General features: G+C 41.6%; 1 protein-coding gene across 1 annotated transcript in view; it reads right to left on the bottom strand.

Moving 5' to 3' along the window:
• DCT (dopachrome tautomerase) overlaps positions 1-8627 on the bottom strand; it is a gene marked incomplete at its 3' end in the record, with an annotated part of 29275 nt that extends 20648 nt beyond the window's left edge. Inside the window, exons 1-2 of the mRNA XM_084879938.1 lie at positions 8318-8627; positions 2171-2470 (exon numbers count right to left, since the gene is read on the bottom strand). Coding sequence (XP_084736064.1) covers positions 2171-2470; positions 8318-8612 — 595 coding nt within the window. The 5' untranslated portion in view covers positions 8613-8627. The remainder of the gene's footprint in view (positions 1-2170; positions 2471-8317) is intronic.
• Between the last annotated feature and the right edge of the window lie 7397 nt (positions 8628-16024).

Raw genomic sequence — 16024 nt, 5'->3', positions numbered from 1 at the left:
AGCCAATAAGTCCATGGTGTTTTAGTCCAAAATAATTGTTTTTGTCATTTATCTTTCTGAAAGCAGCAACAAAATAATTTCAGAATCAACTGGCACTTTTAGGGTGAATTCTTCAACTCTCCAAAGTTTGAATGTCAGCGGAGACCCAGAGAAATTCAGATGACTTTCAGCTTTAAAAATCCATGTTACATATTTAATGAAATTCTAGTCTCCAGAGGAATAGATCATTAGGACCTAAATGAAATATATTTTTAAAAGATATTTTAAGATATTTTAAATGAATACATTTATAAGGGAGGGGTTAATTAAGAATAAAGCATCTTCTAATGTACTCAGTCTAATTCAGCATTTATATAACCAAAAGGAAGTTTCACGGATTTTGCCTTAGCCATCAATCAGTTAGAACTACTGGCTGGCAAGTGTGGTCGCCGACACTAGAAGAGAGAAAAATACGTTCAAACCAATTTGGCTGGCCGCTGGAAAAGCCAATTTTACTGAAAAGTTGTGGGTCATTTAATGACCTCCTTGCTGCCTGTTCCATCCTTCTTCCCCCTTTCATAACAGCTTTTGATGGTTATGTAGAAACTGTAGCTAACTTTAGTTCTTTTTCAAAGTACCTATAATAACTTCAGAGAGCTGAACAGACATGAATATAAATTTAGTTCCTAGATGTAACCAGAAACTATAGTTTTTCTTTTACTCTTGAGGCACTAGCTTCTCATAAAGCAAAAATTCCTCAGAGTCAGTACGGGAAAGCTATAAAGGTTTACAGCCAGAAGAGCCTCCTTATCTATCGATAAAGACAGATGCTTACTTGAGGGGCAAGTGTTTTAAAGACACATGGAGGAAAGGACTACAGTTGCTGCTGGTGGTTATGCAGCCCTTTTTAAATATTTTAACCCAGAAAAACTTTAGAGTTCTCAAAACAGAATGATGAAGGAGCATAATATTGTATGTCAACTGTGATGGAGAATCTTGTTTTAATTCAAAATATTAATTAAAGTTAAAATTTAAAAATGATGAGGGAAAATCAAGTGATGGTGAACCAGTAATAAACACGAGGACAGACAATTCCAATTCAAAGTTAGCTTCATGTCCGCATTAACCTCACCCCAGTGAGGGCTCCCAAAGTGGAAATAGTAGCAGGTGTAACCAAGCGTTCATAACTGCACTGAGCAGATCCTGGAATGGACTCTGGAACAAACGAGGGTTTACGCTTTCACCTGAGTCAAAAAGGACTGAGGATGGAGCTGAACTTACTAGATTCATGAAGTTCCTCCCATTCCAAGTCCTACTCAGGCCTCAATTTTTAGGATCCAGAATGCAAGGCACCATTTTTTTAAGCATCAAACATAACTGTAGTCCAATAACTGAGCCAGAAGGAACACTACATTGCTGTGGCTATGCTGCTTTTTTTTTTTTTTTTTTTTTTTTTACAGTGCAACTCTAGAAAAACCCTGGGGATCCCAGCAGGGCATGGGCACCATAGATGATGACCTGGGAGTCTAAAGATTAATACATGTGAGTTTATTGGTAATGACATGCTTCCAACACACTCTAATTCTGCCCAAAGAAGTGTCATGTGGTTTAGCATGTGTTCAGTTAATTCCTCGAATTTGAAAAAAGGGTCAGAGAGGGCTCCCATGGCCAGATTTAAAAATGTTTTCTGCTGGAATCAAAAGAAATTTGCCTTGCCCTGGCTGATGTGGCTCAATTGGTTGAGCATCATCCCATGCACTGACTGGTTTTTGGCTCTATCCCCAGTAGGGGCCATGCAGGAGGTAGCTGGTCAATGTTTCTCTCACATCAATGTTTCTCTCTCCTTACCTCTCTCTCTAAACTCAATAAAACCATTTTTAAAGGAATTTGCCTTCAGTTCACCATCTCTTGCCTTTGAGAATTAATAGCTTTGTAGACAAGAGTTGGACTTCGAACTCAAAACACAAACTACAGGAGAAAACATTTTCAAATGTCTGCAGCTGATGTGCAGGAAGAAACTGCTCCAGCCTAACTTTAGGCAGCACTTTTGACAGTTCTCTGACTTTTGCACACACCTAGCCCTTCCTTCAGGTTGTGGTGAATTAACTTGTCTGAAATTACTTTCCATCCAACTACCCCACCCCCAAACACAAACCTATGATAATATATGTTAACCAAGGGGGGAACCCACCTAATAATGTATCTCTAACAGAATAATAATGAAGCCACACAAAGAAATCATAAATGCTGCAGTTGGCGATCTGTGGCTGGGTCCCGTTGGGCCCAAGCAGGCCCAGCCAGTGTTGCGTGGTGATCACGTAGTCAGGGTGTGTGGTGTTCTTCGCGAGGTCTAAGGCACCCAAGAACTGCTCCCTCTCCTGAGGGGTCAAAAAATGAATGTTCTTTCGAACAACTGGTGGTTTCTTCTGATCGCAGTTGGGGCCAGTCCAGCCAAACTTGCAGTCTCCACAGTTAAATCCAAAAAAGTTTCCTAGAGTATTTGGGATGAGGGGGGTGGGGGAGGGGGATAGAGAGAGACAGAAGAAGTAAGTTTATGTCCTTTGGAAGAAATTTCTGAAGTTAACAGTTGAACTTGGGGGTAGAATACATGAGAAGAGGATGGTGCTTGCAAGGGGGAAAAGAAAGCCAATTTCCTTCTCTCACTCGCTTGAAATGTTTGTATCTCAAAGTGAACTGGACACTAGAGAGTTCTCTAGAAATTTTTCTGTCAAGAAACAGGATATCAAATGTATTACATGCTCTTATGGACTCAACTGTGTCTCCCCCAAAACTAATGTGTTGCAATCCTAACCCCTAGGACCTCAGGATATGACTGTGTTTGGAGACAGGGTTTTTAAAGAGGTATTAAGTTAAATGAGGTCATTTGGGTTTCCCCTAATCAGGAATGACTCTTGTCCTTATAAGAAGAGGAAAGTTAAAGACAGACAGTTGCACAGATAATGAAGACACAGGTAGAAGACAGCCAAACCTGCCAACACCTTGATCTTGGACTTCAGGCCTCCAGAACTGTGAGAAAATGAGTTTCTGTCAGCTAGTCTGTGGTACTTTGTTATGGTAGCACTAGCAATCTAAGCACATGTTGTCATCCATACTCTCCTTCCTCTCATGGGTCATGCAGGGTGTCCCTTCCTAGACATCTCCATCTCTCGGCCTGAGACTGAGCGGCAGCCTCAGTGTCCACCTGCTGAGCCCTGCTACCCTGTGGCACACACTAAAAGGCTGACAAAGACAATTCACTGATTTAGAGGAGAGAAAACACAAAACTAAGCTAAAGGTGAAACCAAAATATATAAGCTGATTTTCAAGAATGCAGGTGAAATCTAACGTTAAGAAAGTTGGTTCATTTCACAAAGGAGACAGAGTTAGGCAAAATCAATGAAGACTGGCAGGTCATAAAGGTGAATTAGCTGCCATGGTATCAAATCACTGCGGGTTCCCTATGTTTGCACAAATGTCTCTGCTCTATCAACCCAGGGAATGAGAACTAGGCAACCAATCGATGTGTCTCTCTCACATCGATGTTTCTCTCTGTCTCTTACCATCCCTTCTACTCTCTCTAAAAATCAATAGAAAAATATCCTGAGGTGAGGATGAACAAAAAAATTGTACATCAACTATGATTGAAAAATAAAAAAAATTAAAAATTTATTTTAGCCGAAACCGGTTTGGCTCAGCGGGAGCGTGAGTCTGTGGACTGAAAGGTCCCAGGTTCGATTCCGGTCAAGGGCATGTACCTCGGTTGCGGGCACATCCCCAGTGGGGGGTGTGCAAGAGGCAGCTGGTCGATGTTTCTCTCTCATCGATGTTTCTAGCTCTCTATCTCTCTCCCTTCCTCTCTGTAAGAAAATCAATAAAATATATATTTTTTAAAAAATTCATTTTATACCATGTCTCAGAGAAAATACTCCAAAGCTCTGCAGATCCTTTTCATTTTTTAGCTTCTAAACCTGGCCTCAAAAATCTGTTAAAATGCTGATGACAACTGAAAAGTGCAACAATTTAAAAACTTAATTGTAGCACCCAAATGTTTATTTCTTTAATTTAGGCCTCCTAGTAGTTCCTTACATCAATTTAACATGTTATTTTTTTCCCCTTAACCTATCACAGCAACAGCAAAAAAAAACAAAAATAGAGGGCCCTTTTAGAAATGAAGAGATAAAATAAAAATAAAGGATCCCTAGATACCAATCTATCTAGTACTGAGTATGTCCTTGAGCAAAAAATAAATTTAAGAAGACAAAGGCCAATATCTACTAGGACTGGGATAAAATGGAAAGAGACTAAGGGCAACCAAACAATGCACGTTCCTACAAGAACTCCATCAGCTCAACCTCAGAAAGCTATTAGACTAAATAAGCTTAAAGACCACCGATTAGTGGATTTATAAGGAGCTCTAAATAGCCTATTCCTTTTAATTAGAGATTCTATTATTTTAATAACAATACTTTATACTCACATAGGGCCTTTCATCTACAGAGCTCAAAAGGATTTTACAGGTGTGGTTTCATCATTATCCCCATTTCAGAGATTGGAAAATGGAGGCACTTAGTCACTTGTACCAACAAGAAGTTCTCAGACAACTATTCAAAAACTATTTGGTGTGCATGTTTTTTCAAAAGTCTAAAGACACAGCTGCAACTGTCTCAGAAATGCCACCTGGCAGGTATGACTTATAAAGTGAATGGCTAAGTCTCCTGAAATTCAGCTCTTCCTGGCAATTAAGTTCAATAATGTTTGTTTTCAATTTATCCCCACAGAGAATAGAGAAATTAGAAATTCTCTCTAGAGAATTTGAGCACATAATTTAGAGTCTTCTCCCTCACCACATCTCCAGAGTTTGCATTTATTTTAATTAAATTGGCTAAAATGTTTTACCAACTTCAAAATCATAGAAACTATGGTGTGTTAATTTTTATTTTCATTTTTATTTTTTTGTGTGGTAAAAACACTTACATTTTTAAGTGTACAATACATTATTGTAGGTACAAAACTATACAGAACTGTCGAAGTTATTTTGCTCAATCTGATTAATTTAAATAACTCATGTAAGTGGAATCATGCAGTTTTTGTCTTTCTGTGACTGATTTATTTCTTTAGCAAAATATCCTCCAGGTTCATCCTTTGCTTACATATTACAGAATTTTCTTCCTTTTTTGGCTGAATAGTATTCAATTGCACATATATACCACTTGGCTAGGATGTGGAGAAATTGGAAACCTTGTGCACTATTGGTGGGAATGCAAAATGGAATGCAACTGCTTATAGATAACAGTATGAATATACTTCAAAACTTAAAAATAGAACTATTATATGATCTAGCAATCCCACTTTGGGGTATTTATCCAAAGGAATTGAAATTGAATTCTTAAAGAGATATTAGTTCATTCACAACAGCTAAGATGTAGAAACAACCTAAATGTCCAGTAATAGATGAATGGTGTGCATATTTTTCCACGGATTTAACAAAGTTCAAGGTCATCAGTAGTCTATTGTCCAGACGCTAATCTATACTTTTTTTTTTTAATCCTCATCTGAGGATATTTTTCTATTTATTTTTAGAGAGAGTGGAAGAGAAAAGGAAACAGAGCCGAAACTGGTTTGGCTCTTGGGTCAATGGATAGAGTGTCAGCCTGCAGACTGAAAGGTCCAAGGTTTGATTCTAATAATGGCTTACCTGCCTTTACTCGATTCTAGTCAAGGGCATGTACGTTGGTTGCGGGCACATCCCCAGAAGGGGGCGTGCAAGAGGCAGCTGATTGATGATTCTCTCTCATTGATGTTTCTAACTCTCTATCCCTCTCTCTTCCTCTCTGTAAAAAATCAATAAAACATATATATATATATTTAAAAAAAAGAAAAAGGAAACACAGAAATACTGATGTGAGAGAAACACATCAATTGCTTGCCTCTTACATGAACCCCGACCAGGGCCCCAGATGGACACCTGAGGTATTTACCCCTAACTGGAATGGATTCTGGGACCCTTCAGTCCATAGGCCAACACTCTATCCACTGAGTCAAACCGGCTAAGGCTATACTTTTTTAAATTTTGCGTGACCCCAGGTGAATCCCAGAGTCTATTTGCAAAGTACTTATGAGGCTACCAGAGAAGAGGGCTTTGGAGCACTCAAGAATAGTTTTAAATTGTGAAGACTGTCTCCTAAACCATGAAAAAGCTACCTTAGGAAGGCAAGCAACTCACTCTTTGGGGAGAATAGAATGTCCCAAAGAAAGACATGTGTCTTGCTTTGGGACATATGACACATCACAATGATTACTGTGTCTACTAAATAACTTCCCAGATCAGTCACTAAGGACTTAGTCTGGTGCCCTGAGACCCAAAGAAAAAGACCATCTAGCCAATGCCTGGGAGCCATCCAAAGTGGGGATGGAAAGAACTATGGTCCTGTATGAGCTTGGATAAATCAACTCATGGAAGAGGCGGGTAAGCCATAACCTGGTAGTGGGTCTCAGAAGCAGCCATGGCCGTGACAATGGCTAGAATTGGAGATCATACACCATATACCTTGAAGAAACCCTGCTTCCTCTGACTGGCTTATGGACATAAAAGGTCCTTATAGTTTGGACTTACAGGACAGGCCTTGTTTCTGGCTCTTTCTCATAGGTATGTTTATCCTCCTCAGAGCAGGGGATCCCTTTTAGGTTTTGAATGTAGACCACCATGACCTCAAGTTTCTGACACTTCTAGAGAAATATTTATAAGAATTGCCTCAGGAATGAGAAATTGCAATTATCCCTTCTATTCTGCCACTCTCTGTTCTTCCCATCCCCACTGTTAAAACACACACACACACACACACACACACACACAACAACAACAACAACAACAACAACAACAACTTGTTACACAGGTCAAAAAGATAAAGTAGAAGGTGATAAGAAGAATGGACATTTATATCTGATTTCTTAATACCTCTGTCTCAGAGATTTCCAACTTGTGTACTTGCGGAACTCTAACATTAATTGACTTGGAAATAAATGTTCTGGAAGAAATTTTGATTCAGTCCATACAAAGAAATTACTGTGTGGTGTGGTTTCCAATCACCCAAGTAATATGAAACCTGCTGTTTCTCATTAGACTGCAAAGCCATGAGAATCTACGAGATAATGTCTATAGAAGCAAACACTCAATTGGTTTAGAAAAACGGACGGTAATATTCAATTTGCTATTAAAAACTCCTGGCCACAATTAATACTCAAGACAAAATTAATAGTTTTTTGAGTCATAGAATTAACAATATGACTACAAAATGATTATAAAGCCAGAGTTATTTTTAAAGTTTAAAAATACCAACATCATTCCTACTTTAATATCACAATCCTTTGTACATTCTCTTAGTTTACTTTTAATAACCTTACATAGTTCAATTATCTATATTTTTCAGAGTTTTTGGTATAATAAAACATAATTTAAAAAGAAAAACCCCTTATGCAGCTCACACTGCAGGACAGTGTCGAAGGACTTTGCTCAAGTTGCGCTTATGTTTTCTGTGTTTCAAATGGCCTATCTGCCTTTGAGAGTTTGTCACGGTTGTCACAGCTGCTGAGCATGGAGGGAGCCCAGTGAAGAGGACCTGAGAAGGCTCAGAAGAGCCAGAGGCATAAGAAGTGCACAGAGATTAAAAAGAAACGAGTCATAACAGAGAACCAAGGCCAAAAAGAGGGACACTGCACAACTCTGAAATGCCCACATCAAACCCAGAAAAGAGAGAGAAAAGCCATTGCTCTCTGATAACCATCCTCCCTTCCCAGAACAGAGTCAGCTTGGGCCTGCCACATCTCTCCAGCTTTGGCTAAGTTACGACCCACCCAGGCATAACGTCCCCCTGCGTGAGACCTGTCAAAATCATTCGAAACTCAGACACGAAGATGACAGAACACCTGCCTTCCACGCCCGCCCTCCAGATGCCAACCTCACCCACCCCTCTCTTCAACAAGTGCCAACCTATTTCGGGAGAAGCATTGAATCCATCGTGAAAGGACTTGCTCTGGCTTTCAAAGCTGACTCCTGAGCCCTGTAGCTCCCAACAGACAAGCCAATGGTATGTTGGCATGAGTTCATATAGCCAGGCTTGGCTCATGTAATATTTATTTAGATTCCATAACTACATGTACCAGAGGGCGTGAAGAATATAAGCAAGGCATTAGCCTTCCTCAATTTGCTCCCCACGAGAAATAAACTTGATTGTCTTTCAAAGCCTGGTCTAGCAGGCTCTTAGATGGGGCTCTTTTCCCAACGGGGCCCTCCCCACTCAGTTAGGGACAGGCCAGGTCTCCCCCAGGCGGTCTGCCTCACCTGTGCAGTTGCAGGTCCGGTTGAAGAACTTCCGTGGCCACCGTTCTCGGTCATCCTGGTTTCTCAGGACGTAAGGACCACTCCAGGGCCTGGTGTCGACTTGCACCTCCGTGCACTGGCCCCGGCCCTCTTGAGAGCCACAGATGTTGGCCAGCTCCACACCCAGCGGCGGGCAGCACTCCTTGGCCACCAGGCTGTCCACCGTCATGCAGACCCGGGGGAACTGCGCCCAGGCTCCGGACAGCATTCCGCAGCCCAGCCAACTGAGCAGAAGCCCACACCAAAGAGAACGCATGGCTTTATAATCCGGGAACTTTCTCCTCCTATATACTGCTTTCTTCTTGTCTTCCACTTGAGCTCTTTAGTATTCACTCAGGTTTTTTTGTTTGTTTGTTTGTTTTGTTTGTTTGTTTTGTTTTTGTATATTTTTGTTTTGCGGTCTGTTCCGCTCCTCTTTAAAAAATACCCACAAAATCACAGAACCCACGCATGTGCACGTGTGTACATGCACACACACAGGCTATTTTATGGGATCCAAACAACTCAAACAAATTTAATTTTATAGAAGCGCCTCTAACAGCCAGATTTAATGAGGGGAACGCTTCTCACCGTCTTCCCCGTTAAGTCAGGCTTTGTCTAATTGAGTTAATTTGCAGAGCACTCCAGTCATACTGCTTATTATGCTGGTATTTTTTAAAACCCCTCCTTTACTCCTTAGCCCATGACTTTAATTGCCTTGAACTCAGTTCAAAAGCCAAACACCGGGCTGCCTTTATTCCGTCTAGATTGCCAGCCACCGGGCCTCGTGGGGTTTGTGGAAGGGCTGGGAGAAGCCATCATTAGGGGGATTAGTGTTAGAGAAAGCCTCATGGTTAGCACATGACCCAAAGTGCACAATGAAGTAGATAAAGTTTCTGGCTCTGTTTCAAGAGGGTAAAACCATCTTCATTATCTGGGCTCATGTGCTCCAGCCAAGCTTGTGACCTCAGACTTCCCAGGGAGTCAATAGATGCAGTGAGCTCGCTGTCAAAGGCCCTTTACAGACAAGCGTGCGTTGCTAACTACATTCACTCCTGACTGCTCCCTGACGTGCTAGGAAGACCGCTCCAGGAGGTCACACAGCTTCAGACATAAAGAAACATTTATTTAGGGATGGCATACAAGGAATTGCTTTGTTCCACAATTAGGGACCCTCTTCCTTCCAAATAATAAGGTACTAGTCTCCTATTCAGTACATCCAGCCTGCAGATTTTTTCTTAATTACATGAAGTACCAGCCACAAGAAATTCAACATTGTCATTATCTAATTGTAAGGAAGGGCTTGCCAGTGACATCCTTTGATTTATGCTAAGTTAAGCATTGTTGACCTAGAAGGCAATGCCTCCCCTAGTACTTCTGGGGCTTTGGGGGGGGGGGGGGGGGTCTAGATTCATCAGAGCGTCCATTCACTTCTTCACAGTGAAAACAGGACTGTCTTAGTTCCAAACGGGTCCATACAGACTGCTGACAGCCCAAACAGTTCCTAAGAATACTTTATATTACGGCACAAAATTTCAAAATGTTATTTCCAGAGCAATTTCTTAAGGTTAAAAAATTTTCTATAACTGTTCCCATCCCATGTACTTCTATGTCACCCCATGATATTAAGTTGTTGTGAATAATTAAATGACAGTTTTCAAACCTGACTATACCCCAAAGCCAGCTTGTACCCCAAGCCCAATGAAGCAGAATCTCTGTCATAAGTTTTCCAGGCCATTCCAGTGTGCACTGAGTTAAGACTCACTGGGTCAGAATAAGACACAGCTCCAAGGGAAATGTTGAAATAGAGTCAGCTAAAAGATTCCATACCGGTACGTTAGGTTTCCTTGGCTGCCCGAACAGAGTACAGTCTGGGTGACGTAAAATAACTTAAATATATTCTCTCACAGTTCTGAGGACCAGAAATTCAAAACCGATGTGTTTGTGGGACTGTGCTCTTTCTAAAGCTCTGGAGGGGCATCTGTCTTGCCTCTTCTAGCTTCTGGGGGCTGCCACCATTCCTCAGCATCACATGGCCACATGGCCTCCTCTCTTCTGTCTGTGTCTCTCCTCTCAGTGACTCTTATAAAAATACTTGTCATTGGCTTTAAGACGCAGCTGGATCATCCAGGGTGATTGCATCTTGAAATCTTACATGCACAAAGACACTTTATCATTTAAGTTCCCATTCACAGTTTCTGAGGCATGTAATGGCTTCTTGGAGACCCTATTCAACACACTATGTCATGGAGATGAAGCTTGAATAATACTTGAATTTCAGTATCTCAGATTTGGAAGGATATTTTGGAGCCCATTCAACCCATGTGTATTTATTGATCCTGTTTATGCCAATCTTGTCGCACTTCGGGATTTCACTTATGTTTTGTGATGCCCTGGTTCCATAAATATTAGATTCAAAATTTGTGAATACTGACATTGATGGAGTCAATGACTCTTATGTCAGAACTAGAGGTCCAGTATACGGGGGGGTGGGGAGTGGGAGGGAGTGTCCCTCAGCCCAGCCTGCACCCTCTCCAATCTTGGACCCCTTGAGGGATGTCCGACTGCCTGTTTAGGCCAGATTGGGACTAACCCAGGACTGCTGACTCCCAACTGCTCACCTGCCTGCCTTCCTGATTGCCTCTAACCACTTCTGCTTGCCAGCCTTATCACCTCCTAACCACTCCCCTGCCAGCCAGAGTGCCCCTAACTGCCATCCCTTGCAGGCCTGGTCACCCCTAATTGCCCTCCCTTGCAGGCCCCAACTGCTCTCCCCTGTAAGCCTGGGTCCCCCCCAACTACCCTTCCCTGCAGGCCCGAGAACTTTCCTCCTCTGCCGGCCTGCTCACCCCTAACTGACCTTCCCTGCAAGCTTGATAACCCCCCAACTGCCCTTCCTTGCAAGTCTGACCCCTCTCAAATGCCCTCCCCTCCTGGCAATCTTGTGGTGGCCATCTTGTGTCCACATGAGGCAGCCATCTTTGACCACATGGAGGCAGCTATCTTGTGTGTTGGAGTGATGCTCAATTTGCATATTACTCTTTTATTAGATAGGATGCTCCCAGATCTAGGTCATGGAATCTCATTTCTTTCATAACAGCACTTGCTAACTAATTCCCCTGGTCTGTGGCTTTAAATGCAGGCTATCATGACTCCCCAAATTACATCTCTAGCCCCTACATCTGCTGTGAGCTCCAGATTCATATACCTAACTTCCTCCTTGACCTCTCATTTGGAGATCTAGAAAGTTCTCACTTAACATATTCAAAGCAGAACTTTTGCTTTCTCTTCCCAGATTTGTTTCTCCATAAGTTTCTCCACCTTGGTAAAGAATGTCCCCACAGTCCTGTAATTGGTCCTTGATTCTTCTCTTTTTCACCTCCCCTGGCACTTGGAGTAAAATCTAAGGTCCTTTCCATGTACTACTCAAAGTGTGGTTTATAGATCCACAGACATGTGTTCCTGGTCTACATTAAGGTATCTTATATAATAAAAGCCTAATATGCTGTGTCTGGTCATCCAGTTGGCTCTTCAACCAATCAAAGCATAATATGCTAATGATATGCTAAGGCTGCTCAACTGCTCACTATGACATGCACTGACCACCAGGGAGCAGACAATTGACTGGTTGACCAGTCGCTATGTGTTCACTGACAACCAGGGGGAAGATGCTCTGACCGATAGGTTAGCTTGCTGCTGGGGTCTGGCTTATCGGGATTGAGCGAGATGGGCCAGACATGCCCTATAGCCCTCCCATGGTCCCTTCCCAACTAGCCAACCTCCCACTTCCCTCCCCAGCCCTGATCATGCACCATTGGGGTCCCTCAGCCTGGCCTGCACCCTCTAGCAATCTGGGACCTCAGATGATGTCAGAGAGCCAGTTTCGGCCTGACAGTCGAACGACAAGTTGCTATGACATGCACTGAATACCAGGGGGCAGACACTCAATGCAAGAGCTGCCCCCTGGTAGTCAGTGCACTCCCACAGGGGGAGCACTGCTCAACCAGAAGCTGAACTCATGGCTGGCAAGTACAGCAGCAGTGGTGGAAGCCTCTCCATGGCAGCACTAAGGATGTCCAACTGATGACTTAGGTCAGCTCTCTCTAGGAGGGACACCCCTCAAGGGATCCTGGACTGTGAGAGGGCTAAGGAACCCCACCTCCCAGTGCATGAATTTTGAGTACTGGGCCTCTAGTATACAATAAGGAGAGAAATTAAAAGTCAACATTTAGAAACTGTCATAACAATTTGACATTGACACAATGTCAAGCACATGATCTGTGGACTCATTGCTTTGAAGATAGGGTACATTTGGGGTTGGGAGGTGTCCAACTTGCATGGTGATGATCTTGTAGCACATGCTGCAAAAAAACTATGTTGGATCACATGTTGATCTGTGGCTGAATTTTTTTTTTTAATTCCTTACCATAGATAGTCTGATAACTGATGTGTAAGACCCTCTGTGATCTATCCCTCACCCACGGTGCTCTACCTCTTGTTCTGCAGTAGCAGAGCACAGTAACCACTCTGTTATTCAAACATGTGTTCTTTTTTTTTTTCTTTCTTTTTAAATTCATTTCAGAGAGAAGGGAGAGGAAACAATACCGTGTTTCCCCGAAAATAAGACATCTCCGAAAATAAGACCTACTTACAGGTTTCCTTCTGAGTGAAATATAAGGCATCCCCCGAAAATAAGGCCCCCCTAGGCTCTGTCTCAGAATGCTATTGCTAAACATGAGAGATTTGGTCCACTGATTGGAATGGAGTCACAAGAAATTCACCAGGAAATTCAGGAATTGGATTGTTATGATGTTCCAGAAGATGATGACATGATTGTCACTGAATAAATGAGTAAAGTCTTGATACTGTAGGATTCACAGTTTGTCTGGTTTGTGTTGACAACTACCTTACTACCATACCATATACAGGTAATAAATTTCCTTTATTTTTATTTAACAATAAATGTGTACCGTATTCTTCTTCATGGAAAAATAAGACATCCCCTGAAAATAAGACCTAGTGCATCTTTGGGAGCAAAAATTAATATAAGATACTGTCTTATTTTTGGGGAAACAGGGTAGAAACATCAACGATGAGTAAGAATAATTGATTGGCTGCCTCTTGCATGCCCCACACAGAGCCCAAACCAGGGCATCTGCCCTTGACCAAAATCGAACACAGAACCCTTCAGTCTGCAGAGTAACACTCTATCCACTGAACCAAACCAGCTAGGGCAAACATGTGCTCATTTCCACCCTGGCCTTTGTACTGCCTTTTCCTCTACCTGGAGCATTCATGCTCAGAATCATCCTTGTCACTCAGGTTTCAACTCATACATTAACTTCTAAGAGACCACTCCTTTTACTGCGCCTACACAGTCACCTACTCTCTACTATATTGCATTATTTGTTTTTCATAGCATGTACTACTAATTAAAATTATATTATTTATTGATTTAGTTGTTGATTGTCTGTCTTCTCTACTCAGGTTCTTCCAGGAGACCAAGAAACTTAACCATGTCCTATTTCCAGTGTCAAGAACAGTACTGGCAAAGAGTGTCTACTTGATAACAATTGATGAGTAAATATTTCCAATTCTCAATTTTTTATTTCATCAGCAAAACCTCACCATTACAGAAATTGGTTTCATACAAACTAAATGTTATTAATTTTACTATATAGAATAAATGTAGACTAATAAACACATGTTGGTCTCTATTGAGGGTTACTTTTAAGATTTTGTTACATTACTAAAAATGTTTAAAAACCACTGGCTCCACATCACCAATAACAGAAAACTTACTCCTTACTGTTTCTGACAAGGTATCACCAGTGTCTGGTTAAATGCCTCTGATATTACTTATCTTGTGGCAAAGAAAGCAATAATGGGAAATTGCCTAATGCTCACTTCTCACATTTCATTGGCAAAAGCAAGTTTCATGGTCAAGAATGCTGTTCTCAAAGACAGGGGTTCTATAAGGAGGACCCCTACAGGGAGGGTCAGCAAATATTTCATTTTCACTGCATTTAAAATTAACTTAAATGTCTCATATAGCTGTCAAAATCGGTTTGGCTCAGTGGATAGATTGTCAACCTGCAGCCTGAAAGGTCCCAGGTTCGATTCTGGTCAAGGGCATGTACCTTGGTTGCGGGCACATTCCCAGTAGGGGTGTGTAGGAGGCAGCTGATTGATGTTTCTACTCTCTATTCCTCTCTGGACAAAATCAACAAAATACATATATTTTTTAAATGTCTCATATAGCCTAAATGTCTCATATAGCTTTGACACTGCTGCTCTAAAGTCAATGTCTCTCCTATCTCCATTCCCTGTACTTTTCTTATGGAATTTTCTTTTGTTTGTTCCAGTTACAACAATAAACAGAAATATACCATATTTTTTTCATGATAAGATGATATTTTTTTCTAAAATCATTAGACTAAAAATCGTGGGACATCTTATACATGGAAGTCAGCCGAGGAGGAGGAGGGTGTGCAGCTGCCCATTCCTTGTCAAACAGGCTTCCTCCCATCACAAGCCTTATTGTTACTGACATCAGCTAATGCCATAATTGGAGCTGGAGGAAGAGAGTGCACAGATGAAACAGGGATAGGAACATTCTGGGCCCATAAAGCTGTCAAAAGATAAATACAGGTAAGCGATTGTCTTACTCTGCAAAATTCAAACTGAATGTAATCAACTATGCAAAAGAGCATGGAAACAGAGCTGCAGAGAGACCATTTGGACCTCCTTTCACTGACTGTATGAAGCTATTACAATAGTTAAGTAGCTAAGTGTTATTTCTGGTTATCTTGCTATTATCCCCATTTACACAGTAGAAAGTGAAAGCTGTGAGACTTCAGGTAACAAGCCATGTGACTGAGTTCCATTTCCCTGACTCAAAGGTCATGGTCTTTTCGTTATACTGTATTGGCAAACTTACCAGGAAAGTGCTTCATGCTAAGGGACTCATGGAAACTCACATTTCTTTATCTCCTACTCTCTACCAGTTTCTGTGCTGGGCTTGCTTTCCTTACATGTGTTATCCCATTTAATTGCAATGAACAGCTACTTGTGATAAAATACTTCCAATTTAAATGAATTGTTTTAATCTTGCTCCCCTAGATAGAAGCCCTAAGCAGGTCAGAATCAAATTAAGAAATCCTCATCCTGCCTTAGCTGATTTGGCTCAGTGGATAGAGTGTGGCTTGCAAACAGAAGGGTCCTGGATTGGATTCCAGTTAAGGGCACATGCCCAGGTTGTGGGCTCAATCCCCAGTAATGGGTGTGCAGGAGGCAGCAAATCAATGATTCTCTCTCAACATTGATGTTTCTATCTCTCCCTCTCCCTTCTTCTATGAAATAAAAAAAAGAAATCCTCATCCTAACAGGGAAATGGCTGAAGCTGAGAATGTCTGGTCCCTCCTAACCTTGCATTAACTGAATTACCTTTTGATATCTGCCATCCTCCTACATTAAGGCACATAATGGGAAGACGTCATGTGAAACTTCTAAGGCATTTTTATATCATCTAATATACTTCACAGTGTTACTTTTATGAGGATCCTGGAAAGAGATTTCTCTCAGGGCTCAGTACCCAGAAAAGTTGTGCTTCCTCATAGCTTTTAGACCCCATGACTCTTAGAATAATGTTTCTTTCTTTGCCTTTGCGGTTATGAAGCTTAGAGCCAA

The sequence above is a fragment of the Pipistrellus hanaki genome (genome assembly GCF_964339955.1).
Source record: "Pipistrellus hanaki genome assembly, chromosome: 3".
NCBI lineage: Eukaryota > Metazoa > Chordata > Mammalia > Chiroptera > Vespertilionidae > Pipistrellus > Pipistrellus hanaki.
This window is presented reverse-complemented; position numbering and strand designations above follow the sequence as displayed.